Here is a 27,470-nt window from a genome sequence, read left to right as displayed (position 1 = left end):
AGACTCAATAAAGCTACCTGGTCTACACCAGAGCTCGCTCTTGTGCTATATCTAGCAACGTGTCACAGCCCCGTAGGTGCTCAGCCATGCCTACTGCTCAGGACATCCTCCAGGAGAGCATTAGGATGTTTGTGAGGCTGAGATGTCTGGGAGGCCTTCCCCTGAAAAATGCCCCTTGCAAGCTCTTTCAGTGATAGCGTAGGATGCTCCTTTCTCTGCCTAGCATTTGGTGATATATTTTGTCCCAGGGGACGATCCCAGGAGCAGGGCTTTCTGGATGGGTGTCCTCATCCCACAATAAAAAGGCTTTTTCCAGTTGCCTGCTCCAGGCTCTGGAGGGTGAGCTGCAGAAGGGCACAGCTCCTCCATGCTGCAAAGACCTGAGCACAGGCTAAATGGTGGAGCTGGGGGCTGGAAGCTGAAATGGAAGCAAGATCCCAGTGCCAGCACTTCGGCACCATGTGTTACCGCAGCAAGACTGGAGGCTGCCACGGGCAGGGACAGGCTGTTCACTTTTCAAATGCTCCCAGTGTGCAACGTGCAGGTTTGTTCTCCAAGGGAAAGACATCCTAAAATCACATCCTCCTGCTGCTTTGCCCAAAATCCCCCCCCCCCCCCCTTTTTTTTTTCCTTTTTAGCAGTCTGCAGAGTTTTTTCCAAGTCAGGTGAGGCTCAAAAAAACCAAGTTCCCTGCATTGTGGTGACTCTGAGGCATAGGATGCAAAGGTTTTATAGTCAGAGGAGGTTACCCCTCCTCTCCGTGGCTTTTCCCAGTGAACATGAGTGCAACCTTGTGTGAAACCTTCATGCAGATTGCCTTGCCTCAGTCTCAAAGTCCGCAGAGAAAAGAATTTGAATGGAGTTTAGTGAATCAAGCAAATGAAAAAGGCTCTGCAGAGCCACCTTGTGCCCATCAAAAGCATTCTGGAAGAACACAGCAAAACAGGTCCGAATAAAATATACACAATTTATTTATAGGAGTTTTACAGCTGTACAACGTTGGCTTTCTGTTTGGACCACTCTCTGAGCTTGTGCAGCATGACACATCAGTGCCTTTGGAGATGAAGACAAGTTGTAGCCTGTTTTAACACGGACATGTCAAAAAGAAATGGATTTCACAGAGTGTAACGGCAGGCTACTCACAACCATTGAAATGATCAACAAAAGAAGTGGAAAATAAATCAGAGACATGTCCTACACTACCTGGGAGGCTCTGGAAAGTGCTTATCAGACCTGTCCTCCTCTCAGACAAAAAGTCCTGAATATTTCTGTTTACTTCATTCAAGGAGAAAAGGCATCCACATTAGGAATGGCATTTTAATAACTACCCTCCCTCATCTGCTCTACAACCAAGACAAAAAAAAAAAAAAAAAGAAAAAAAAAAGCAAGCAACAAAGGTAATTTTTGTTATTCCATTGGAAATGTAAGGGGAAGAAGGCTTCTGCTTTAGATTTTCAAAAGTTTGGGGTAAAAAAAAAGGATAGATATTACTGATGTTAAGCCATTTTGGTCCTGATATAGTGTGATGATTTTTTTTTTATTATTATTGAAGAAGCTGTTTAAAAGCTGCCTTTCCTCTCTTTATGGCTTGATTCTCTGTAGACAGGAAGGATGCTGTCCATGGGTACCAGGGCACCGCTACTCCTCAGCAAGCTCCAACGCCATTCCTTGGGGATCACAGTGCGGTTGGGCACGTGCCAGGGCGCTTGAGCTGAAGCTATCAGTAGCCCGATCTGCTGAGAAAACAAGGCAAATGCAGGCAGGCTGGCTACCCCCATCTGCTGATGATGGTGCAAAGCTCCTGTGATGTTCCTGTGATGCTCTCCCTTAGCTAAACAGCTCTTTTCCCTGCCAGGTGAGGTAACTTTGGGCACCATGGTCCCTCTCACATACCATGCTGAACATGAGCCTGTGAGATCTTCACTTAAGACCTAAATCACGCCTTCTAACCCCACAATGCTGCTTTCGTTTCTTTTCAGTGATGAGTCCCATGAACAAACCCAGTATAAAGTCAAAATACCTCTGAATCAGTCTGCCCAGATTCAAGGAATTGTCTTTACCTTGGGGTCAAAATGTCACTTTACCAAACCAGGAGTATTTGAAGCACTTCTGCAACATGCAGTGATGGCACCAGGAATCGGAGGGCACTCAGTGCAAGCCAGGAATAACTGAGACCTGGAAAGAGCATCCTGTGGGCCACTGCTTGCCTCTAAGTCCTGGAAAAGAAGACCTAAGAAAATAAGCAATTTGGTCAAAAACCCAATTCATAACCAGGAGGCAAACTCTGAAGCTGAGGAAAGGGGAAAAACAGCCTGCAAAAATCGATTAAGTTAGTTGTACTGTAAATTTCTGGATGCACCAAGAGTTGAGCTGTCTGGTAATGTGGTTCTGGGGAACGTCTTACGACGTTACAGGTTTGGCAGAACTTTAGGGACTTTTTAAAAAAAAGATACAGACTTGCAGCACAAACACAGGCATTTAGTAGGACAAGCAGAAACTCTACTTGTTATGGCAACAAAAGGCTTTCCTGTTCATTTGTCGGACTCTGCTCAGGTCAAAATCTACCATGACTAAAAGATTACATCATCATATGTATCCATTTCTACTTGCATACAGGTGGCGGCAAAATATTTTCTTGTTAGAAAACCTGACAGAGAAAACCCTTAACTTGCACCATTTTTAAAGGCACATTAATTAAAAAAAAAACCCTGAACCTAAACAACAGGAGAAAAAAAATGCTTTGAAACCTGCCCTGATCAGCTGCTGAAAGGCCAGAGGAGGGTTTGTTGTTTGGCTTAGCTGGGATGGTTTAGAAGAAGCCAGATTCTGCCACCCAGTGGAACAAGGAAGATACATCCAGTCTTCATGACGAACAGAAGCAGACCATGGCCCTAAACATGTCCCCGAGGATGTGCTTGGGTTGTGCTTGTGACACTGGCTCTAGCACTGTGCAACTCATCCTCCAGGCCAGGAGACTGGAAATTAAAGGTGAGAGATGAACACTGGCATGGATCAAAGATTCCCAGCATTTTCAGGCTGCGCTGGGAGCAGTGCTCCTCCAGCACAAGCTAAAATCCCACTATTTTCATAGAGAATTTGGGAATGCGAGGCACTGAGATATGATGCACTGTATGCAGCAGTAAAGATGGAGCCCACTGAGAAAAGCTCCCTATCCCTTGGACCTGATGCTTTGGCTTTCAGAGGATATGGTCTCCTCTTATCTAAACACTGAATGGCCCCAGTAGACAACCCACCCCGGCTACTGGGGTGAGCTCTTGGGATGGGGACAGCATGAAGCCATGGAGAGAGCAGGCACCACGGCAGTTCGAGGCACATGCAGGAGCTGAGTCCAGACCGGTTCAAAAACTTGACCCCAAAGAACAGTTGTCCCACCATAGTTGTTGGCATCTTTGTATTCATGGGGTTGAACAAGACCCAGGAGGAAACAGCTTGTCCCTAAAACGATGGAACCTTTAGTCTTGTTGCCCCTGTGGATTTGGGATTTGGGACTGCCTTGGTGCATTTTGTTTCCAACTGCAATATGCAAACCCATGCCCAGCACCACATTCAAAAGGGCCTGATCTTGTTTTCCACTTCTCCTTTGCTGAGGTGCCTCCACAGATAAGCGATTAAACAGCAGTTTCACAGGAGATGACTCCACACACACTACTCTTAAACCAAGCAGACACATCAAAGATGCATGAAAGCAGCTGGTAGGACCGCGGTGGCCACATGTGTGCATGGTGGCACGTGTGTGCCAGCCTGTGTAAACAAACAGCAGCAGGGCGTTGTGCTCTGGCTGTCAGGACACACAGCGTGCTTGCAGCGATCCCCCAGGGCACACAGCGGTGATGGGGGCTGCAGAGGATGCCAGCAGAAGGATTGTTGCGGTTCCCCAAAAAGGCACCACTTTTTAACATTGAAAACACAAGACTGGCTCCTAAGAATGGAATGCATGCATAGTTCATATAGGCTTTGCAGATGGTAGGTAGGCTATGTGTGTGTATGTGTGTTTGTATGTATGTGTGCATGTTTATATACACATCTGTGGCACCAGAAGAAGAGTTCTTGAGTACTTAGACGTTGGTGAGGATGTTGCTGCTGAGCAGCATCACAGCAATGGTCCCAGAGAGATCATTCGATCTTCTGTTCCCCCTGTCCTGGAGGTGCAGTGTGTGCACTGACTGCCGATCGCTGGGGTCCCCCGTGAGCGCCACTTGGCCCAAAAACTCGTCACTTATTAAGTTGTGGTTCCAGATCTGGGGAAACAAAACAGACACGAGGGCAGCGCCTTGAGCGATGCAGCCAACCTTCATACACCAGAGGGGAGGGACCTGCTCTGAGCTGGAGCCATGGAGGTTGTTGAGATGTGGGGCTCAGAGACATGTGTGAGGGGCAAAGGATGTGCGTTTACCAGATGTCACCGCTCAGCCGTGGTGGTGAGGGGCTGAGCTGCATGAACTGATGAAGCTCAGCCCTGGGGAGCAGATCCACTGTGGACAGTGTGAGGAGAGGGCAGGTGGGGTGGCCAAGCGAGACAGAGTCTCCGTCCCTCGGCTTGCTGCTCGCCTGCTGGTTACCTGAACAATGATGGGTTGTCCTGGCTTCTTGCGGTAGAAGAGCCCTTTCACATCAAATTCTGGAGACACTGTGTTCTTCTTCACCGGAGAACGAACTTTTTGCCCTTCGCACTTGATGATCACATAAGGGTCAGCTCCTGGGGAAAGAAACGGGACTTTTTGCTTTGTTGTAGCTCCTGTAATTCCTCAGAGCCCTTTTCCAGGATGGCATGCAGCACTTTTCCTCCATACCCCACCAGAGGAGATGGATATCTGCCAAAGAGTTCATCACAACCCAGATGATGTTCATGAAGCTCAGTTGTTGGGCTCAGGCCAACTCCTGTTAGGTGACATTGTACCTGGGCAGCAGGTGGTAATGGACTGCTATGAAACGGCCACCTCTTCCTTGACTCCATAACCTACCTAAACACTCCTTTATCACTCCAAATCCTCTGACCTTTGGGATAAATATTTTATGGAAGACACCGCTCTGCTCAACTCTCCTTTCAGGGCTTGCCCTGCTGAAGGCAGGCAGAAATAAAGCCATGGGGAAGAGAAAGAGGTCACAGAGGTCATTTCACGCAAGAAGGCAAGGGCCTTCAGCTGCAAAACTCCACTTGCTTCCACTGCAGCTCATACACTCCCAAGCCAGACTAACCTTGGTTTTACTTCAAGGTGGTAACTAGCTACCTCAGCAGGGACTCTGCTTTTCACCCCTATGCACAAATCATTGGCACATCTTCCTCCTGGATTTAGTGAGACTCCAATGCTGCAGGGGCTGTCAGTGTAACGACTAATGTTGGGCTAAGAAAAATGCTGGGTGGTCAAGGTGATGAGAGATGGCACAATGCTGAGCCAAAATGAAGTGTTAAGATGTGCTAATTTATGAGATCAAAAAACTAGACCATTTGGGCACTGAGGAGGTTGGTGAGCAACTGATGGATGGGGAGCCTTAGGATGGAAATGTATTTGAAAGGCTTTTGAAGAGGTGAAGATGGTTCTTAGAATATTTGTTTGGGCAAGAATTCAGGAAGAAGGTCAAAATGTCAAAAAGGATCATCGATGGCAGTGAGAGACACGGGGAAGAAAAAGACTGGGCATCAAGGGGCAATCACGGGAAATGAGTGGGAAGTGGAGGAGAAAGTGGGAAAGTTATTGCAATATCCCAGCTGGAACAAGGCAGTCATGGGGAACAAGCAAGCCACAACGATGAGAGTAAAGTTCAAGTTCACAGACTACTAGCCCACAGCTGGATTGTACCTGAGCTTCCAGGAGAGGGAAGGAGTCCCTAATTAGTGAACATTTTCCCCTTACAAAATAAGTGCTCGTTTTGGGAATTTCAGTAAAGAATGAGCAATTGCTATGGAAATGTAACTGCCAGAATGCATTTTCTTACCATGAGCTTTAGTGAGTGTGATGGAAACACAGACCAGGTGGATGAGTTTTCTTGTCCAAGAAAAATGTGGAAATTAGGAGGAACAAACCATTCTCTTCTGAGGGCCAGGGATTTAAGAACCACATCTTTGACTGCCAGACCACCTCCTCGCTAGCTTTCTGTTTGCAAGGACCTGGCTCCGCTGGTGAGACACAGCTGCTGGATTTCACAGCTGTTTTTCCAAACTAGCCTCGTCTTTTGGGATGTCCCGTTAAATCCTCATATTCCATAAGCTGGAGCCAAATTCCTATCTGTAAATCATTATTTCCAAAGTAGTGTGAAAGGCTGAGAGATGCGAGAGATGCCATTACACTAGGAAGCACCAAACATGCAGGCTGTTGGTGGTGGGAACTGAACAACTGGAAAAAAGCCATTCCCAAGGGCCTCTTGCTGAAAAAATGTTTCATGGCTCCAGAAACCACATGTACCCTTGTCTGAAGGAAAGATAAATCTCCTTGTTGCTGTGAAGAGTTCAGAGACCTTTGGCTACAGATTCCCCCTGCATTCCCCATACGCTGAATTACTGCTAGTAACCCAAGAAGAAACAACCTACCTCGGGTAAAATTCCCTCCCCAGACATCAGACAGGATAGAAGGACTCCCCTTGTGGCATGTGATAAATAATCAAATCAGGCTAGTCCTTGCCCTAAGGCAGGATCCTGCTCGTTACTTCCAGGGCTCTAGTGATACGCAGCCCTGACGATAATGCTTGGGTGAAAAAAGTAATTAATTAAGTTTTTAATTTAGATTTAAAAAAAAAATTAAGTTTTCAATTTTATACTTTAAATTTGGCTTGAAAGTGGCTGGCTGAACCTTGCCCCATTCAAAACATGTCCTTGACTTAAGAAACTGGGGAGAAAAGCTAGGACCTGGTCTGCTCTCATGGTGGAAAGGCATTTGCTTCTCTAACTGCAACCTCTAGACCTTTCATCTATACTTCAACGATCTCCCGTTGCAAGTCATCACTAGTCCTGGGTTTCTTGGTCCAGATGCCCCAGGAGGACTGAAGATGGGGCTCTTGCCATGAACTTCTGCATGGCTGTAGGACATGGTGAGGCATGGTGCTGCTGCTGTCTTTCATGCAAGAGAAGTGCTGGATGTCAAAATTGCATGATAGCATGGTAGAACCATGAAAATAAACCTGTAGAGGGCCAAGAAGGCAGAAACACAGTACGCTGTGTGCTGGTGGTGGCTCAAGTCATCTCAGAGGGCTCCTAGGAGCCAAGCATGGAGCAGAACTTACAGGAAATAAAGAGGGAGAGGGTCTTGATCCCCACCATCCCAAAATGAGCTATATTTGCCATACCCTCTACTGATAGATATTTATTTATCCAGCCTCCGGTGATGAACACTACCCCAACACATCAGCCTGTTCCATCGCTTCTCTGTCCTTCCTATTAAAAAGCCTTTAAATACAGTTCCTGACTTTTACAGCTGCTCATACTCCGGAGGAAAGCCTGGATTGCTATAGGACCACTGCTACAGGCTTTAGAGAAGTTTTAGGAGGATCTCCCAAGGATCTTGCACAACAGCCTAAATATAACAGCTCCCAGATCATGCCCAGAGCAAGAAGTGAGTTTGATTCTCCATGGAATTTCTCCTCCTCTGGTGTCTGACACTGTATACTGAAATGTACATTGAAAATAATATCTGAGGACATCATAAATCCCAGCAATGTCCCACCTCAAGAAACCACCTCCCCCTTTTCCCACTGAGACAACCACTTCCCAGCTCCTCCAGCACTAGACGAGAGGCAGAGAAAGACCAGTACCTTGGGAGTCCTGATTCTTGAGCCCAGCTGCAGCAAGGACGTGGATCTGGGATACCACTTGCGGGTAACCACACATCCCACTCCAGCAGGTGTGTGGTGGCTCATCCAGTGTCAGCTCTCTGGAAGGAAAAACATGTGGACTTTGAGAGGTGCCCAGCCTTACCCCGTGGGCAAGCCATGGAGTTTGCTCTAGCAGGATGGCAGAACCACGCAGTGTCCACTGTCAGACTCTGCTCCCCGCTCTGATCTCCTCAGCCTGGGTTTGGGATGTTCCCCCATGTCATGCTTAGAAGCAGAGTGGGAGCTTCCCTGCATGTTTGTGGTGAGACCTGTGAAGGTGCCCTGTTTCTTGGCCACGCTTGAAGGGAAGCCAAACACCAGCTCCAGGCAAGGCCACGGCCAATTCCCATCAGGAAAATCGCATGTCAGAAGCACAGGGCTGTCTCCAAATAGCCAGCTCCTCCCCATCTCTGCTCTTGCTCCTTACCGGCAATCTGAAGGCACATCTGTGAAAATCCTGAGAAGGAACTCGCCTACATGACCGGGGTCAAAAGTGGTGGGGATGATGACATAGCGTCCCTCCTTCAGGTCTGTCCTCAGGAAGACGCTGCGGGAGTTGATGTAGATGGAGCTGGCCACCTTCTGCTGCAGGGTGTGCATCCGGTAGTTCCTGTTCAGCTCCACCTTGGCAGAGACCACAGCAGGACGGTCAGCAGGATGGCGCTGACTGACAATGTATTGGTATCCGCCCCGGGGGTCCAGACTGCAAGGACTGAACCCACAGTGCTGGGAGAACGAGAATGAAGAGAACCAGCAAAATGGTTCCAGCTGGGGTGGTTGGAAAACAAGTGCAGACATGGCTCTCCCAACTGCTGGCTCAGGGACTCATTATCTCTTGCATTCCCCCCAAAAAGCAACACATAAGGATCAGCCTAACAAAGTCTAACAAATTTTAACATTTGAAGACAGGCTAATGACAGACGAATCATTGCTTTTAGCAAGGAGAACTTGTCCATGCTGTCACTGTTCATCTCTGAAATCTCTTGTCATATTTAGAGGGGGGCACACTGTGCTGAAGGCACCCCAGAGGCACACAGATAATGCTTAACTGAACAATACAAATAGTCATGCAGTACTGACTTGTCGCTCCACCACTAAGAAATTTATGGGGGTGTTCAGGGCAACATGCAGGAACCACGGTCTACCTTATGGATATCAAAGCCTATGGCCAAGTTCTCTCCTTTGCCCTCTTTGCGACTGGTTCTTTTTGGCTTCTGCTGGATGGAGATCAGCACTTCGTCTTCTGCCTTCTTCACATCAAACATGTACTAGAAGGAAAGGGAGAAAGGTAAGGGAGGACTTGTACTAATACAGGACCATGGAGGCACGGGTCGGGTGGGCACACAGTAGAGTTAACCTCAGCTTCTCCTCACCCGCCTCTCTGCAGGGACAGCCTGGCATCAGTAGCAGCACTGAGAACCCATACCCACTTCTCCTGGGAACTGGCATCATCTTGCCAAGCCAGAGACTTTTTGGCTCATCTTAGAAAAAGACTGGGAAATCCAGTCTTTGAATTGCTTGGCAGAATCCAAGGTGTCTAGATGCAGTCTCATACCAGAGACTTTCACCCCTTTGCAGTCTGCCACCGGTCCTCCTACAAGGTACGGAAGGAGGAACTGACGTTTACAGAGACCTAAGATGAAGGCTAATACAAAGCTGGAAGCAGGAAACAACTCTCCCACATCCTTGATGACAACTCCTGCAATGGACCAGACCACTTTTTGTCTGCTTGTTAGATGAAGGACTCACAGAACTTGTCTCATTTTACTGAGAATCCCAGATCAGAGCAGTACAGGACAGAAGAGCTTGCTCCAGGACATGAACTTCAGAGCAGGGTCTTTTCTGAAGGCCAGGCTAGAAGAAAAGGCCCTATAGACTACACCTGTCCTGGCAAATTTAACAGTGCCAAGCTCTGGGCAAAGGAACTGGAATTAGATCATTCAGACATCCAAATTGCTGGAAAAAGGTTCCTGACCCAGTTTGACGGGCACCAACTCTCACTGCTACCCTGGGGCACAGTTTGCTGTTTGCTTGTGCCAAGATGTTCCACATCAGGCACTTGGATGCAGTCTCCCTGATAGGAGGGATAAGGGTCATAGAGTTGGCCTGGATGTTGGTCATGCTGTGCCAGGCATCTCAGCCACAGGATGGCTGAGAGCACAGTTAATCTACTGAGGTCTGGTAGCCATTTTGGCCTTCTAGGTCCCTGTAGGAGACTTAAACATTTGGAAACACATGCAAAGGCTCCAGAAGGTACTCTGTTCCATGACTCACTTGGGGGTTCTGCAAAAAGGTGTCCTTGTGGTTGATACAACCTCCACAGCGGTTCTTCAAGGGGTCACTGTTTCTGGTCCATGCCCCATGTAGCACTGCCTCCTCCCAGGTCTTGTGGATGCTCAGGTAGGATGTATTGATGAGACGGCACTTAATGATGTCTGTGAAGTATTTGCAGAAATCTTCAAAGGTCATCCTAAGTGAGGACAGGACAGAGCTCAGTTATGCTGCTTCGTTCCCCTGAACAATACGCTGCAGGGATTTTCTTGATCACCTGTTGGAGACTGAGGGTGGGTAGCCTCTGATGGCTGATGCATAACAGAAGAGATGGAGATACCTTTCTCCATGCATGCAGTAAATACTTGTTTTCTAGTTGAAAAACACAGCTATGTGTTTTGGAGTGGGAGAAGCAGCGTAGTGGCCCTTCCTCCACTCATGGGTACACATGGTATGGAAATGTTATCTGGTGAGGCTGTTAAGTTCGTAACAGTACCCTCATGAAATGACTGGGACCCCAGTGTGATACAGAGCAGCTTGCAATCCTAGGGCTATCCAAAGCTAACACCCACGGGCTCAAGGAGGAGGCTACACTGAAGATCCTAGGGCTTGGAAGGCCATTTGCTCTGGTTAGCTGCATGCATGGAAATGACTAGCATGCTTCATGGAGTGGGAGGACTCTGTGGGCATGGCCTGTGGTGACAGCCCTAGGAGGGACTCACCAGAACTCTCCGTCATCTTCCACTGTCATTCCCATCTTCTCTCTCTCACTTTTACTCACTTTCTGCCACTCCTCAGAGCTGTGGGAAGAGTACAGGATCATTACTGCGAGGGCAAGGGGACAGACAAGAATTCAAGAGGCTACTTGACCTCAGCAGGATCTGTCAAGGGCAGAAGACCTGTATAAAGCTCCAGCCATGCAACCAGTCCCCACACTGCTCTGGTTAGCTCACCTTCCAAACAAGGGGGGACTGCAGCATGGCTTGGAGCTTCAACTTCTTTCCTGGCTAGTGGAGCTGAATCCAGCTCGGCAAGATTTTGTTTGGCTAGTACAATCACAACCCTATTGGTGAAGACAACAAAAGGGACTCTAGCCAAAGGCTCTGGTTACACCAGCCCTTGGTTCTTCATCCCATCCACAGACACCACAGCAGTCACTGGTGACAGAGGTAGGTTCTGTTGGGTGCTATTTTTGCTGGAACAAGACTGGGAGCAGAAAGGTGAGCTATAATCATCCTTCACTAGTGTGAACATGCTGGGCAATTTCACCACAACACCTGCCAGAGCCTTAATGAGAAAGTTTGCCAAGCTCAGCCACCCTCCTGCCGATCTCCAGGGACCCCAGGGCAAGGAATGAATCTACCCCAGTGAAACAGCAGGTTTAGGACGCGGGTTGAAGCAGCATCCCACAGCTGCCCATACAATGCTATCCTATGGGTGTGGATGTAGTCAAATTGTCTCCTGGCTCAAAGCTTGCTCCAACCCAGCATTTCCCACCAAAAAAAAAAAGGTGCTGCTGCTGCCCATCCTAACTCACGTGTCACTCCAAGGGCCGTTCCACTCCCGCTCGCCCCATGGGTTGCGCATGCGGATCATGTCCAGCTTCTCCGATTTGAAGAAGGACAGCAGGCCGTGGCCCAGGCGGACCTTCCGCACGTCTGTCACTGCGTACGCGTGGCCCTTCACCAGTCCGCAGGCCAGGCGGGCCTCCATGTCAGCTGCTGACGTGGCCTGGGCAGGGGGACACAGACAGCGCTCGTACTGGGGGGATGTGACTGCCTTAGCAGGGACTGGAGAAAAGAGGAACTCAGATTTCCCCGTAGGTTTCTCGGAGCCAAAAAAAAGAACACCAATGCTCAGGGACAGTGTCAATTGCTTTGGCAGATGTATTAGATGCCATTTTAGGTGCTAGATCCTTCCTGGTCTTCATCTACCACATGAGGCCTCCGAGCTCCCATACTGTCGACCAATAAAGCTCATTCTACTGGTTATAATGGGAGGTCTGGCACCCAGTGTTTGTAGAGATGTCCACATGCAGACACCAAAACACCTTCCTCTGGAAGAGAATTCTCTCCTAACATTGGAATTGTGGTGGGATAAATCCAGGCTCTTGGACACAGCAGTAAGGAATAAAGAGGGCTAGCATCCAGGCTTGACTCCTTTTGCCATCCACAAGAAGTAGGAACCCTTGGCCTTAATTTATCTGTTCTAATTTAAAAGTCTCTACCAATGTAAGACAACTTGCATCCTAAAATGCCTACTCCCATGAGAACATGACCGTACAGGTAATATTGCTTACTTTGATGGAGCAGCTGATGAGGCCTCCCCGGTTGTGCACCTTCAAGACACGCTCAAAGAGGAGGTTTCGCTTGGCTTCATCAGCAATGTAGTCCCCTTCGGTCAGGTCGATAGGTTCAGAGACCCCACCAGTAAAGTCTACCAGGGCATCAGCTGTGTTACCTCCATCCAGGGCCTCGTAACAGCCTGACAACCTGGAAGAGGGTGACAGGGATGGCACAGAAACACTGGCTTGACATTTGAAGGGGTCTGGGATAGTTCTTGGGCAGCTCAGAGAATAGAGATTTGTAATAAAACTTCCAGGGGGTGAGGATAGCAAAGTAGGGTGAAAAAATAAGACCCATGCTGCCTGCAGCACTCCTGCTGTCATAGGACAAAGTAAAAGGAATGTGAAATCTCTAGGATAGGTGTTACTTAAACGTGGAGCTGGAGGATATTTTGCTTTGGGGGTGAAATAAGGCTAGAGAAGGGTGGTTTTTTTCCTACAGTTTCTGCCCGTTTGAGATATGTCCTATGCCTCCCCAGGACAGCTGCTGTTTCTACTGGTGCAAGCCAGCTGATGAATGAACAGAGAGGAAAACCAGGGTGCTCAGGTCCCAGTTTGTCCTGTAACTGCCTGGATACCTACTTGGCATAAGCTTTCTCCACCAAGGCACACCAGAACTCGTTCCTGGAGTTGGAGTGGCAGTAGATGAGCTGGTTGTGCAGTGTGGGCAGGCGGTCATCTATGACCACGTCGAGCCACTGACCGAAACGCCAGAACTGGAAGTGGAAGATCCCCACATAGCTCTCGGGTTTCTCGGGATTCCACTCCTGCTCCTTCCAGTCTGGGATGACCTGCAAGAGAGGAGGCACATGCACCTAGGTTACTCCCTTTTTTGCTGGGTTTGACTCTCATCCTGGAACTAACGCAGACAATATCAAAGACAGGAAGAATATGAGGTGGATGGACTAGCTTACAGCCTGTCAGGGCCAGATTTTGGACCTGGTTCCTCCAATGCAGGCTAGATTAACATGTACTGGAATAGTGTAGCCTTCATCACACCCTGGAAGATGGAGCTGAAGCTCCTTGCCCTCTTATAATTCTACCCTGGAGATCTGCTGCCATCTACTGCTGTAGACAGGCTACTGGAGCAGGCGAGTCCTTGGTCCAACCAGAACTGGTTATTTTTATGACCAGATTTTTGTTCACCGTAGTGTCACTAGGGTACCACTAAGAGAGGGCACCTTTTTTGACTTGCTTACTTGATTCTGGTGTGACTTGATTGGCCCAGGAGCAAGCATTGTATTCACCTACCTGGTGGCAATGAACAGGGACCAGACGCTGGGCGCCTCTACTCTGCTGAATAAAAGTGGGAAAAGCAAGATCCCCATTCCCACAAGGTCTCCATTCTTTTCTGGAAAGAGCTACCATACTCATCCAAGCAAGCACAGGGAGGTGACTTGCTGAAAGAAGGAAAAGGGCCTGGCGTGAAAGATCCCTAGAGCAGCTGAGGGGCTGAGGGAGTGCCGGTTTGGTGTCACTGCCATCTGCACTGCCAGTGGGACAGGCACAAGCGAAGCGTAGCTGCCAACGTCCATAGTCCTTCATGGCTGCAGGCACCACCAGCTTTGCTTTGGATAGAAAATCCACACAACAGCTGGGAGAGAAACAGGCACAGCCACGTGCAGATGCTACGTCTAGGAGGATCTGCTTTTTATTTAGAACCAGGACATCGGGGCACACAGCAAGAAACTGCCACACCACAGCTTAGCTTTTGTTGAGGGTGAAGGCAACGTGGTATTACTTCATGGCCAGGGTGGGCTGTGAGGCCACGTACAGTTAATGTAGTGGATAGCCGACAAGTACTGACCTATTCAGCTGCAGTAATGTCCCACACCTTTGCTTCTTTACTTACCTGCTCTCAAAGCATCATGACCTAAGTGAGGAAAAACCTGCACGTGCCCATGGGGAAAATTATGTTCCAACTAATCACTGTCCCGTGGAGGCAGCTCTGAGTGGTGGGGTGGGACAGGAAAGGACACAGCTACAATGCATGGAAAGAGGCTCTTCAGGAAGTCCCAGGCCATGGGGAGACCCCCTGCACCATGCTTTGGCCCTTTGTCCAGCTTCTGGAACCTTCAGCTTTCTTCTTTTTCTTTTTTTCTTTTTCTTTTTCTTTCTCTTTTTCTTTTTCTTTTTCTTTTTCTTTTTTTTGACTGCTGTCATGAAGCCGTAACCCTGCAGAGATGCTTCTCTCTGGAGAGCCCCTGACTTCTTAGCTACTAGCAACAATCCAAGCCCAGGGCTTTTACTGCTCCTACACTGAAATATTAATGATGCTATCAGCCCTGCAAGCTCACTGGCACTCTTGAGTTGTCTGAATCAATAGAAGCAGAGCAGACAGAGCCATGAAAAAGAGCTGCTTTTGGAGTGTTTGGTGTTTTCCATGAGTGCTAACAACGATGCCCCAGACTCCCCGTGGGAGTGCCAGGAAAGGTCAGACAGCCCTCCATCAGAAACCATCGATTCTGTCCTGACTGGAGCTCATCCTAATGAATTGTCATAGAGGACCATTGTGCTAATCAACTTGCTATTAATGTGGGCTTAGAAATGATTACAGCATTGATTAGAGGCAGCTTGTCAGCCAGAGCTGGTAGCGACAGCTTCCAGCTGGCTGGTTCTGAGATATGTCATTACGTTGGTGGCAGGAGATACTGGTCCCCACCATCCTCCTCCATCCCTTCATTTGGGGACAGCACTGAAAACACCCTCTGCTGCCAAAAGTAGCAAAAGCGGCCAGCCTTCATGGAAAGCAGGATCCAGGAGTAAAGGCTGGTCATTTTTCTGCATGGACTCAAGAGGAAATGAGAACAGCCTGATCTCCAGAGCCCAATCTGGCCTCAACCTGCCAAAGTGCAAGATGTGAGCTCAAACATCAGGTTCCTCCCCCTAGCTCCTCCCAGAGTAAAGCATCCCACCCAGGCCAAGGATCCTCCAGCTGCTTCACCCCCTGGCCAGTATGTTTGTGACCCCCCTGGCTGACAGGGAGAGGTGACAGCTCTGGATTCAGTGCCTATTGGGACACCACACTTCAAGGCGTACAGCACAACCCCTGCCTATGACCCGATGCTACATATTATCTAAAAGGATCAACCCGGGGCACATCTACAAACCCCAGCAGCTGCTGGAGCCCAGACTCCTCCAGAAGATCATCATGCGACTGAAGTCTGCGGCTTATACCCACTCCAAGGAAACCTTCCCAGACATCTCCCTCCCTCCTCAGTGGATGCTGGAGCGCATGCCATGGACCACCCATCCCAAGATCCCACTGTGTCCTGGACTCAGCTTGGCCGTGTGGCACTGATGCGGTGGAGACCACACCTCCTTATTCACCCAGCTGTGCTGCTTTTTTCTTTCCGGTCCCAAAAGCTGGAGCTGTAACAGCTGGAGCTGTAACAGCTGGAGCTGTCCCCTTTAGTGGGACAAATTTACAGTGAAAGGGCTCAGAGAGATGTAAATTGGGAGCCCAGAAACACCAGGTTCATTTCCCTAAGCTGGTTTAGGGCTTTTCTCATGTTTTCTAAGAGTGGCTAATTAAGAGGAAAGGCACTTGAGACCCTGGAGAAATGTCCCTGATTAGAAGGAGGAATTCATAGATGTTGATTCCTCCAAGCAGGGGGTCTTCTGCTGGGAACTTGCCAGCTCAGGCAGGGGAGGGAGAGACCCAACTGTGCCAATTTGCTGAACCATGGTACAAACCAGGATGAAATTCCCCTGGGAGAGGACAGAGCAGTGTATCTGACAGCGTTCATGGGATACTGAAACTATGTAGGGAGAGTTTCAGTGACCGATATAAAGATGCTCATCCTCCCTGCAGACAGAGATCACACTGCCCCATGCACCTCCCACTCCCAGCTCTGATGGAAAGGAGGATCCACCTGAGGATCATTTCCCTTCCCCTACCCAGCTTCAATCCCCTCCCCAAACCACACAAAACTGCTAAATGCTCCATGAAGCCTTTCACACTAAGAGAAGGTAAATGTTCATTTTACTTTTTATGGGAAATAAAAAGGTAGGTGCTCAAAAGTACCAACAATGAGTTGAAAATTGGTGGGTGCTGCTTTATTGGGTGCAGGATTGGGGCAGCTTCCAAAAAGGGCATGAAGAAGACACGCACAGCCTCAGTCCATAAGGGGAACCCTGTTGACTAGGCTTTTATTTACTGTGTACATCAGTATTTACTGGGTACATCAAAACCCAGCGAAGTATCTGCAGCAAGAACTGTACTCCAGCAACCAGCAAGACAGCAATGGCACATTGTGAGACCTGGCATGCAAAACCCCCTTTGGATGTTGGCAGTGGCTCCTGTTATCAGGTTTAATGTGGTTTGCAGTCACAAGCTCCGCTCTGGGATGTACAAGGAGGGGCCTCATATGGGAAAATCTGCAAGGACCTTAGAAGTGGGTTTGGTCTACAGTAGGTCCATGCTATGGCCAAGCAGGGATGCATCCACTTTTACCTCTCCTCACAGACTCCAGCATTTCTTGGGGTCTAAACAAAGACATCAACTTCTCCGGCAATGCCCATGGCATGGCTGTATGATTCAGTGGTTGCTGAGCTTTGGTTGTGGGCAAGACTCAAAGCTCCCACCACCTCTTCAGCCAGTAGCTGATCTTCCTGCTTTCCTTCTCCTCTCTGCCTAGCACAGCTTGTGCACATCATTTTATACACTATTGTTGGGCTGGGGAGGGCATCGAGTCTGCATCTCTGGAGGCTTTGAAGAAGAGGTTGGACCCTTTTGGGGATGGTCCGCACAAACCAGCAGGCCACGGGTAGAAGGTCACCTTGTCCTGGCTTTCCTATCACTGCCCTCTCCTTACACAGGTCAGGAAAATCTCAGGCCACACCTTGAGAAGCGCTCACCCACATCTGAGTGCAAGCTTAGCAAAGGACCAATTGTAATAATACCTGATGCTTTCAAAGGACATTCCTACCTGTGGGTCTCAAGAAGCTTCACCAAAGTACCCTCCACTTTTTTCTGGAGGAAAAGGGAATGTCCAAAGTTAGTTTTTTCACAGTCATGGGACAAGCCAGGCACAAAATACCCTCCTGCTCCTAAACTTGCAAAGGTACCATCTCTCCTCTCTGCTCCCATGGCCACCCAGACACCGCTCCCTGCCTCAGCATTTGTAGAGGGTAGGAGACACCGCTTTCTGGGACAGCAGCAACAGGTTCCTGCTGTGTGGTTTGCAAAGTGCTCTGCAGCCTCACGGCTCTCTATAGATGCTTCAAAATAGATATATTCATGAGTGCTTTAAGGCCACAACAATGCACAAATTGTTTTTGCTGTGGGGGACTCGCTGCTGGCTCAGACCTACAGCCTCCTCTGAGCTGCTGGCTCACTTGCCCGGCTCTGCACACACATGCATGCTTGCTCCAACCCATCTCAGGACCAACCACCTCCAGGCAGCACAAGGTGAGCAACATGCTGGAGTACACCTCCTCACAGTGACCCCCTGCAAGAAAAGGTGGCAGCTGTCAGGAAAAGGGTGGTCCAGCCTCCTTGGACCCATTTGTCCAGCGGGTTTGCAATCTGCAGAATACAGCATATCCAGATGTACTTCAGCTTCACAGCAAAGTGATCCTCCACGGGACTGGTCTTCAGAGACACCAAGCAGCTACAGTTGCAGCAGCTGTCACTGCAGCCTGCAGGCACTCAGCATCCTTGCAAGGAGCAGCACCCCATCACAAACAAGCCCTCCCTTTTTAATGGCTAGGATGGAAACTGGAAGTCAGGGCTCTCTCCACGTTGTCTCTCCTGTTTCTAGTATGGCAATTTCTTATTTTTCCATCAGGCTTTTGGTATGCAGTTGCCATAGTTGGAAAGGTTAAGGCAGCCTCCTGTTTTCCAGCCAGCAAGACCTGGTGAATCCCTGCTGAATTTACAAGCATGCAGTCCTATATTCTAGGCAAATACAGCAGCAAGCTCATGGCCCTCTCCTCCCCATCGTTCAGAGGACAGCACGTATGGGGAATGTTCCTCAGGGCTAAGGGGCTCCAGAAGTGCCAAGCTGTCCTCCACTTTTTTGCAGTGAACCACACAAACACTGAACTAAGAGAAAGAATAATGAAGACAAAAGCATAGCTGGAGCAAGAAGGGCAGAGCAAGAGAGGATCAGGCTTTAAAAATAATGGAGCCTTTCAGCTGAGCTGGTTCAAGGCCGTCGGTGAAAGTGAGGAGAAAATACATCACCTTGCGGATCTGGGCCAGCTCTGCTATCCGTTCCCCAAATTCCTGGGCATCTGCCTCATTGTACTCCACCTCCTTGGCCCCTGGCTTCTTCCAGAAGATGCCCACTGGCTCCAGCAGCTGCCGGTTCATAAGGTGGGTGAGATCAGGAGTCCAGTGCTGGGAGGTGCCGGTCACCATGACCTTCCCAGGTCTCTCCAGCTGGATGTCCCAACGGAGGAAGCGCAGATTGTGCTGTCGGATGAAATCCACTCGGTAGACATGCTCATTGGAATGCAACAGTTTCTCGCCATCCTGGGGCCTCATGTTTTTTTGCTGCAGGCTCTGGAATCGCAGCCTCATGCAACGAGTAAGCTGGTCATCATGGATGAAGGGCAGCTTGAGCATCCCTGCCTCAGCTGCCATCACCTCGGCTGCTCCTCTGCTATGTCCTCAGCAACGTTTGGCTCTGAAGCAGGACACACAGGGGGAAAAAAGCTGCCAAGCCCCTAGAGCTGGTGCCCCCTCTCCACAGTCCCAGCAGTGCTAGGCAACCTGGGCCAGTGATGCAAAACAGCCCCTGAGGCTTCCTCTGGATGCCCTCCAACCTCGTTTGCAGATTAGGAACTGATGGTGCTGCTGTGCACGATAATCTATAGGGAAGGGACATCTGATGTCAGCATCCCTGGCAACCTCCCTGACAACCATGGCTTGTTATCCTGAAATGAAGGCGCGCAGCCAGGGATGCCACCCAACAGGTCTGGGTAGCGGTGGCTTCCTCTGAGTGTAGGCTTATGGGATAATCCAGGTTGGAAGAAGACTTTGGAGGGGTCTGGTCCAGCCTGATGCTCAGAGCAGGACTTACTTCAAGGTTAAATCAGGTTGCTCGAGGCTTTGGCCAGCGCATCTTTGAGTATCCCCACAGATGGACAGCCCACAGCCACCCTGGACCCCTGTTCCACTATCTGACTACACTCAATGCTCACAATAAGCTGCAGCTTGTCCTGTGTCTTGTGACTGTGCATCCCCAGCAAGAGTATGGCTCTGTCTTTCCACACGCTCCCATTAAGTAGCTGCAGGCAGCAATAGACTCCCCCTTCATCTTGCCTCCTCCTGGATGCACATGCCACTTCTCTCAGCCTCTCATCATACATCCTGTGCTCCAGACCATCTTGGTGGCCTCCGTCAGGCTTGCTTCAGTGCCACTGTCATCTTCTGGAGACCCCAAAACAGTGCCCAGGTGGGGATTAACAAATGCCAGACAGAGGGAAAGAATAATTTCCCTCACCCTGCTGGCTGCACTCCTGTTAGTTTGGCCCCCATCTCTGCCATGGTGCAAGTTTGGCTTACAGCGGGTTTGTCCCTCAGGACCCCATGTCCTGTTCTGAATCGCACAGCTGGCAGGAGTTGGGCTCCACACTGCTCCTGCAGCAGCAGCTGGGCACCAGCAGCTCAGCGTGGGTCTGCCCACCCTCCAACAGACTGGCACAGAGCTGCAGAGGGTGCTGGCAGGTGGGCTTCACCTTACTGTGCCTGGGAGAGGGGAACTCAGGCATAGTCTGTGCCTTAACACTTGTCTCCTTGGGCCAGGTGGCTAAGCACGTTCAAGATGCAAGTAACGCAAACAACCTCTTTCCAGGCACCATAGGGATGCTCTGAGACCACACGAACACCAGCAAGACCATTATTCCCAACCTGGAACCACCCATTCCTCAGCAATTGCTGGGCATGGTTAAATCCAGAGCACCAGTGCTGTGCTGGTGGATTGTCCAGACAGTGGATGGCATGAAGGGGAACAGTGGTGAATGTGTTTCTCTTTGCAGGGTGCTGGGTGGCTCCATGAGGCTGTGTACCCTGAAGAGAGGTGCCACACCATGTTCCCCTCTGCTGAGCAGCCTCACCAATGGCTAAATCACTGAGGTGGTTTTAGGTGCACCATGGAAAAAGCCTGACTCCTGCAAGTGTGATGTGGTATCTTTGGGATGTAGTTACTGGTTTGGACACTTAAGAGATGCAGGGGTTCCAGCACAAAGCTTTAGACGTTATGTGGAGTCAAGCTGTCTGGGTTCTCTCCATCCTACCTGTGACTCAGGTTGGCTCCTGCCACAAGCCATGTTTGCAGGGCACTTGAGGAGCTCCAACTGTGTTAAATGAACTCCAGGAAAATGTCTAAAATATTTTTACAAAAGGTTGTGCCAGCACCTGGACTGTGCCATATTTGACTCACAACCTCCCAATATCATCCCTGGAGGCTATCACTTTGACTTCCAGAAGTCCCAAAAAAGACCATCAGAAGCTGACCTTGGCCAGACAAGTCACTGACACCAGGGGCCCAAGGTGGGTCATTTTCCTGGGAATTGTCCTGCAGTCACCGGTCTGCTTCTACTGCTAAAGAACCTGAGGACAAAGTCACGAAAGCTAAGAGCTACACAGCCCCATTTGAAGGGACAAGAGGGGTCTGAGGAAACCTGACCCTTCTGGCTGGTCTCTGAGCTCTTGCCTCACTTGTTTATTAGCTTTAAAACACCTTTAGCAACAACTGTTGACCCAACCCTTGGGTTTTAAAAGTTAAAAAAGCCTTCAGGTAACCCTAGAGACCTTTTGGAGCTGACCTACATGTGACAACGTCACACAGACCTTGCTTGGGCTGCCTTGTTTCTTTTACCCCCTATATGTGGTGGCAGTAGGAGCAACCACCTTGCACCTGGTCATGAAAGGACTGCAGTGGGGGTCCAGTCCCCAGGCACATCTGATGTTCCTCCCTGCCCTGCTGAGGTACAAGATCAGCCTTCAGAGTCTTCTCAGAGAGCAATAACCAACCACAGGTTGTAGAAGACCGAAGCAAACTGAACTTTTGGAGGTCACTGCCCTCAGAGCCATCTGCTCATGGCATCCCATCCCTTCCTCCAGTCTGGAAGCAGCTGAGGGGGAAAAAGACCAGGCTAGGTGGTGGAGATGCAGGGCTGTCTGAACCACTTGGCTTCAGAGGCCGGCCCCTGTCCCTTGTTTGTTGAGCAATACCAATGCAACCTGTGGAGCACACATACAGATCCAGACAACCCTTTCAGACAAAGTGCTGCTGGAAATTATTTAAATTCCCCCATTTCAGGGCCTCCATTTCTTTTCATAAGAGCGAGAAACATATGAAGGATCACAGAAAGGGTGTTATAGAGCCTGATCACACCTAAAGCCATGCAGGGTCAGCCGAGACTCAGGAATTTAGAAAACAGTTCTAAATTAAATTCCAGTACCACATTCACACTCAGTGACTCAAACAGAGGCTTAATGGTAAGTAGGGACATGAGGGGAGCCTTGGGGCGAGGTAGAAGAAGGAGCATGAACAAAATCATCTCTTGGGATGCACAGGGATGGGCTGGCTTGCCCTATTCCCTTGAAGGTACTCCCCCTCCCCATACCTGAGAGAGACACTTTTACTGTCTGAAGCGGGAACAAAGGACACTCAGAGCCTAAGTTACATCCTGGTGTAAATCAGGATTACATTTTCCAGCAGCAATGAGATGGGCCAGGATCCCTGTACTGATATTTCAGTGATACTAACACCACCTGCATCAACATCTTTCAGCTCCTCCCAGACCCTGAACCAGAGACATTTTTGGTGTCTAATGACAGTTTAAAAACCTGGTGTTTGCTGCCAAGTCTGTCCTCTCAGCTGTTGCTTGCATTAACATATTGCTTAGTCAGGAGCAAAGGTTTGCCCTATGTGTGGAGATGCCTGAGGGCCAGGGAGCAGCAGGTACCTCCAGCAACGTTATCACAATTGTGCGTGCAACCCAACCGAGGGCTCCAAGCTCTTCAGCAAGGACCATGCTCTAATCACAGCACAAGCAGCAGAGCTGCTGTCTCTTTGGACCAAGGGGTTAATCTGTGCACTTGACATCTCCCATTTTGCTTTAAAAGTTCCTGCTGCAGTTTATAGCCATGCTTACTCCTCACTATTCACCATAAGCCCTCAAAGCAACTCGCAAAGTGTGAGCAAAGGTCCCGTCTAATCCACAGGTCTCCAAAAGCAGGGATGAAATATGTCTGACCAAAGCCCTGTAGCAAACACCACAGCAAATTCAACATCACTGGGAGGAAGGCTTGGGGAGGGGGCTGCAGCTTTTGCTTTCGCCACAGAACAAATCTTTCTGAAAGAAAGGGGAGGCAGGTAAAGCAGAGCCTCTGAGAGTTAAGGGCATGGAAAATGAGAAAGTCACAAACACACACAGTCAAATTGCCAAGGGAGGAAAAGCAAAGCCGTCGGCAAACTGAAATAATGAGGTGTCCAAAGGGACACGGCTTCTGTTTGGTTGGCATTTCCCAGGGCAGGGCTGGAAGTGAATGGTGAGGAGGGAAGAAAACTCAGCCGCTCACCCTTGGGAGATGTTGGCAGAGAACAAGCTAAACAACCCCTTGCACACACCTGAGAGCCACAACAGTTACCACGGCCACGACGGGAGGCAACCTTACTGCTTAGCCAGAAGCCGACAACAGCTATCCTGTTCCCATCTAAAGAAAAACCTTGATTTTAACAGAAAATGGGGATGCTGAAATGAACACAAATTCCTGAGCTCAGTGTTCATGATCCCAAAAACCACACGCAGCAGAGAATGGAAGTACCACAGCACACAGAGTGGATGCAAAGGTGTAGGACTGAGGGACCCCTTTTAGGTCCACTGCAGTAGGAGGCAGTGGGTGAAGCAGGTGATGCTGTCTGCACACACCAAAGGACTTTGGTGGCTGCCTTTTGCAGTAAAATCTAGGAAAGGGTGCTTGCAACTTGCTGGTCCCTTGTCCTACTATGAAACATGCCTGTACCAGGGTCTGAAGCCCCTCCCTGTCTTGGCTTTCACAGGACTGACTTCTTCTGATGCTGAGGACATGGTGGTGATGGGCACAGACTGTTCAAGGATGTGGTACTAAGCACCTCCTTCCCCCTGTACCTCTGTGGTTGCTCCCTGGGTCTGCAGCCCCTTGCTCTGGTGCAGCTCCTTGGTGGCTCGATGGCCCACAACACCATCCCTTTGGACCCCACACTCGAAGGAGCACTATTACAGGTGCAATCCAGCCATGGGACATGCCAGGGATGGACGCTTTGGGGAAGCAGCGCCTTGGGAGAGATACTAATACCCTCAAATCACCCTACCTGCCACAGCGCAAGGTGTCTCGTTGCCAAGATGGGCCCACACTGAGCAGCCAAAGCGAGGTAACACCATAGGGACTAGGGAAACGGGGCCAAATGCTGCAGCTGAACACCGTGAATTTTGTTCTTCTTGTTGTTTTTTAGGTTATTTTTGGGCAGGAAGGGTCAGATTTGGGATACAGAGGACAGGACGGGACTTGATTTACTTGGTTAAGGAGAAATTGGCCAAGGGTTTGGCTCGAGTGTAAAGTAACTGCAGTCAGGATGACTAATTCCCCTTGACAGATAGTCCTTTAAGGAAGGTTTTTGCACATGAACAGTTTTTCAGGATCTGAGGCATCCCTGAAGAACCAGTTTTCTAGCTGGACGAACGCAACGCGAAACCAAGATGCTGAAGGCAGGCTTTCCCCTGGCATGGGGAACCACTTACCTTCTGCCACAGAGACTCCCGGGACGCCAGGGAGGAGCAGGCAGCCACAAACCAGCAGTTCCCAACCTGACCCTGGTGTAAGTCATGGGAGCTGATGCCATCCACAAAGAGACGTGGATCACTGCAGATTTCCTGTGGGACAGGAGAAAACCAGACACACTGGGTAAGCGAGGAGACAGGGAAATCAGGAGGAAGCCTTCCTGGCAAAGGAAAATCTCTCTCTCTCTTCCTCAGGCTCCATTTGAGTCCTGCCTGCAGCTTTCTGCTGGCCTCACTCATCACGCCAGTGGAAGGAGGACCCTGTCCTGCCTTCTGCTCTCATTGGGACACAGGCAGCATCACTACGAAAGTGACAGCAGATCCACTCCCTATTCTCTTCCAGCATCAGCACAGCTTTGCTGTAACTACCACACATGATAATGGTACGTTTTCATACCATCACAGCCCTAGCGACCCATTCCATCTTCTACGTCCACTCTTTGTTACCTCTCATAAGCCCTTCAGCTTGCTCTGTGACTGCTTTACAAGCTTCTACCTCTCTTATTTTGCTTTGGTCAGCATGAGTGCATCACCCAAACCTACTCTCTCCCATACTGGAACTTGTGGAGCCCTCAAAAAATATAACCCTGCATTTAGAAAATGAATTCAGTGCCTAAATCAGGTGGTTCGTGCAGGAAAGCTCAACACAGATGGAGGGCTCAGCCACAGTTGCAAGAAGTCAAATGTCCTCACCCAGGAGGTCTCTCCTTTCAGATCTTAGCATAGCAGAAGGAGAACATTCAGTGAGCTAAAAGCTTTGCAGCAGGGCCAGGAAGATCAAATGCTCATTCTGACACCAAAACCAGCATGGTGGATTGTGCATGGATACCATGAGCTGGGAAACCTGGCTAGGAGGCCAGCTAGGAGGTGAGCTCATCCCTCCAACCACTCAGGTGCCCACTACATCGCCTTTCCTCTGCCTAGCCCCTGCCAGGCTGCCCTCCCTTCTTCCCACTCCCACTCAGAGCCTGGCCAAGAAAGCATTTAAATAACAGAGGATGCTGAGCAAGCTTCGTGTGAAACACTGCACTTTTTTTTGACATCTTTTCTCCTGATCAATCCAGTTTGGAAGGACACGTCCAGCTGGAGGCTGGGAGCAGAAGGGACAGATGAAGAGCTGAAAGAAACTTTCCTCCTTTGTTATTACATTTAATTTGAAGGGGGGGGGGGGGGAAGCAGATTTTCCTTCTTCCCCCATCAGTTTTTCAGGCTGGTTGCATCCAGAATAACATGCTCCCTGCTGCTTTACACATGAGGACTTGCATTGCCTCTGCCCACCGCCGGGAGGAAAAAGAATCGCTGCTCCATAAGCACCTCCTGCTATTCTCAATGCTATTCTCAACTAACCCAGCCAGCCCTGTACACCTGAAAAATAATCTGAGCTCCAGCCAGACACAAACTGGGCCAGGACCAAACACAAGGGAGAGGACTAACCCCCTCCTAGCTGCTGGTGTTGCAGGAGGTTGAGATAAGCTGACAGCCACCAAAGGCATGGCGGCGTGCAGACAGGGGTGGGAGAGGAGCAGTGGGGTTTACCTGCTCTCCCATACCACCGAGGAAGCAGCTAGCAGCAGGGGATGGGGCTGTCCTGTCTGTTGGTGTCGGGGATGTCTGCAGGATCAGCTCTTAGTGATCCTGCTCTGGGGGGCAGAGGCACTGTGTTTACCCCGTTTAAGGACCACAGCTGCCCCTTCTACCCTTGGGTGAATCTGCAGTGTACAAAAAATAGGAGTCACTTGGTATTATGTAAACAGGGGAGAGCAAGAAAGCATGAAAAACATATCCTACTCGGCAGAAATTAGCATAGGGTAGAAGGTGTCAGATGCTCAGGGACCTTTCCTAACAGCAGAGCTGCCAGTTAGCTGTGATTTCCCCATCACCAGGAAAAAGTTTGCAAATTAAAACCCCGTGGTTGCTCATTTTAATAGAGAGAAGCCCTGTGTACTCATCAAAAGAGCAGCCTGCCCTGGCACAGATGAAAGGTGCAGCTCCTTAGACCTTACTCTGTTGGACCCACAGCAGCAATGAAGGTGCTGCAGCTGAAAACACTCACGCCAGGGCGGGCTCCTGCTGCCACACACAATGCTCATCTGACTCAGCTTCTCTTCCCACTAATGCAGGTTGGTCCCTAAGGGTATATCCTTCTTGAAGGATTCACTCAGGCAGCTCTTCAGATGCTGCAGTAGGCATTTCCCATCCGGGTGCACACTTGGATGTGGCATTTCAAGGTGCTTTTGGTCCGGCATGGCTGTGGCTGAAAGCACACACTTGCTCTACAACTGAGCAGCCTGTGGACTTTTTAACCTCCTTCCCTCATAGTGTGCAAGACCCCATGGCAGTTTGCAGCTGAATTGGAAGCTTCCTAGGAGCACAAAGGCTGCTAAATGCCACAATCCTCTGCTGTGGCAGGGGGTGACAGCCTCTCCCTTGACCTAGGATCTTGCATGGCCTGGTGCCTGGAGATGCATCAGGCTTTGGAGGAGGAGTGATGCTTTGCATGAGGATCAGCCCCACACAATATACAAGCCCAGCTGGAAGGGAACACCACGTGAGCTCTGCACGAAACTTGTGCAAATCCCAAAATGCTCAATGAATCTTCCCAGGAGTCCAGCCTGAAGGGCAGAGAGGAGCTGCCATGCTTCCCTGCAGAAAGACCATGCAGCACCCCCAAGTCCTAGGACTGAGCTCAGTCCCAGTGGTGCTAAGCACAGAATCACCAAATCAATGTGGTTAGAAGGAACTTCTGGAAATCACCCAGTCCATCCCACCTACTCAAAGCAGGGTCAGCTAGAGCAGGTTGCCCGGGACCCTGTTCAGTCAGATTTTTAATATCTCCAGTGATGGAGACTCCACAACCTCTCTGGGCAACCTCTGCCAGTGTGTGGACCACTGTCACAGTAAAAAAGGCTTTTCTCATGTTTAAATAGAATTTCCCGGTTTTCAATTTATGCTCGCTGTCTCTTGTCCTGTCACTGGGCACCACCTAGAAGTCTGGCTCTGTCTTCTTCTTTCCCTGCCATCAGGTATCTATGCACATTGTTAAGATCCTCTTGAGCCCTCTCTTCTCCAGACTGAAGAGTCCCAGCTCTCTCAGCCTCTCCTAGTGTCAGATGTTCCAGTCCTTTGATGATCATCTTCATGGCCTTTTGCTGTACTGGCACAGGGGAAGGCAGCATTGCCTCCTTGCTCTAACACTGCAGAGCTGATCCCATCAGGGTAAGACTCACCCATGGGTCAGTCTCCCCAGCAAAAC

At 49.7% G+C, this 27,470-nt stretch overlaps 2 protein-coding genes across 2 annotated transcripts in view; both read right to left on the bottom strand.

The window, feature by feature from the left end:
• Nucleotides 1-947: 947 nt before the first annotated feature.
• CAPN5 (calpain 5) overlaps nucleotides 948-27,470 on the bottom strand; it is a 57,765-nt gene continuing 31,242 nt past the window's right edge. Inside the window, exons 3-13 of the mRNA XM_037377030.1 lie at nucleotides 24,179-24,310; nucleotides 13,022-13,230; nucleotides 12,395-12,587; nucleotides 11,633-11,826; nucleotides 10,818-10,895; nucleotides 10,099-10,294; nucleotides 8,970-9,092; nucleotides 8,252-8,448; nucleotides 7,765-7,883; nucleotides 4,581-4,717; nucleotides 948-4,259 (exon numbers count right to left, since the gene is read on the bottom strand). Of these exons, the coding sequence (XP_037232927.1) occupies nucleotides 4,077-4,259; nucleotides 4,581-4,717; nucleotides 7,765-7,883; nucleotides 8,252-8,448; nucleotides 8,970-9,092; nucleotides 10,099-10,294; nucleotides 10,818-10,895; nucleotides 11,633-11,826; nucleotides 12,395-12,587; nucleotides 13,022-13,230; nucleotides 24,179-24,310 (1,761 nt within the window). The 3' untranslated portion in view covers nucleotides 948-4,076. The remainder of the gene's footprint in view (nucleotides 4,260-4,580; nucleotides 4,718-7,764; nucleotides 7,884-8,251; nucleotides 8,449-8,969; nucleotides 9,093-10,098; nucleotides 10,295-10,817; nucleotides 10,896-11,632; nucleotides 11,827-12,394; nucleotides 12,588-13,021; nucleotides 13,231-24,178; nucleotides 24,311-27,470) is intronic.
• LOC119143126 (olfactory marker protein) lies at nucleotides 16,575-19,999 on the bottom strand. The gene has a single exon (XM_037377031.1). The coding sequence runs from the start codon at nucleotides 19,029-19,031 to the stop codon at nucleotides 18,552-18,554; it is 480 nt and encodes a 159-aa protein (XP_037232928.1). The 5' UTR covers nucleotides 19,032-19,999; the 3' UTR covers nucleotides 16,575-18,551.

Source organism: Falco rusticolus, chromosome 2 (genome assembly GCF_015220075.1).
Source record: "Falco rusticolus isolate bFalRus1 chromosome 2, bFalRus1.pri, whole genome shotgun sequence".
Classification (NCBI taxonomy): domain Eukaryota; kingdom Metazoa; phylum Chordata; class Aves; order Falconiformes; family Falconidae; genus Falco; species Falco rusticolus.
The sequence above is the reverse complement of the archived record's forward strand: the minus strand, read 5'-3'. Positions and strand labels throughout refer to the sequence as shown.

Coding starts and splice junctions, on each gene's coding strand:
- LOC119143126 (XM_037377031.1), bottom strand. CDS start 19,031: ATGGCAGCTGAGGCAGGGATGCTCAAGCTGCCCTTCATCCATGATGAC.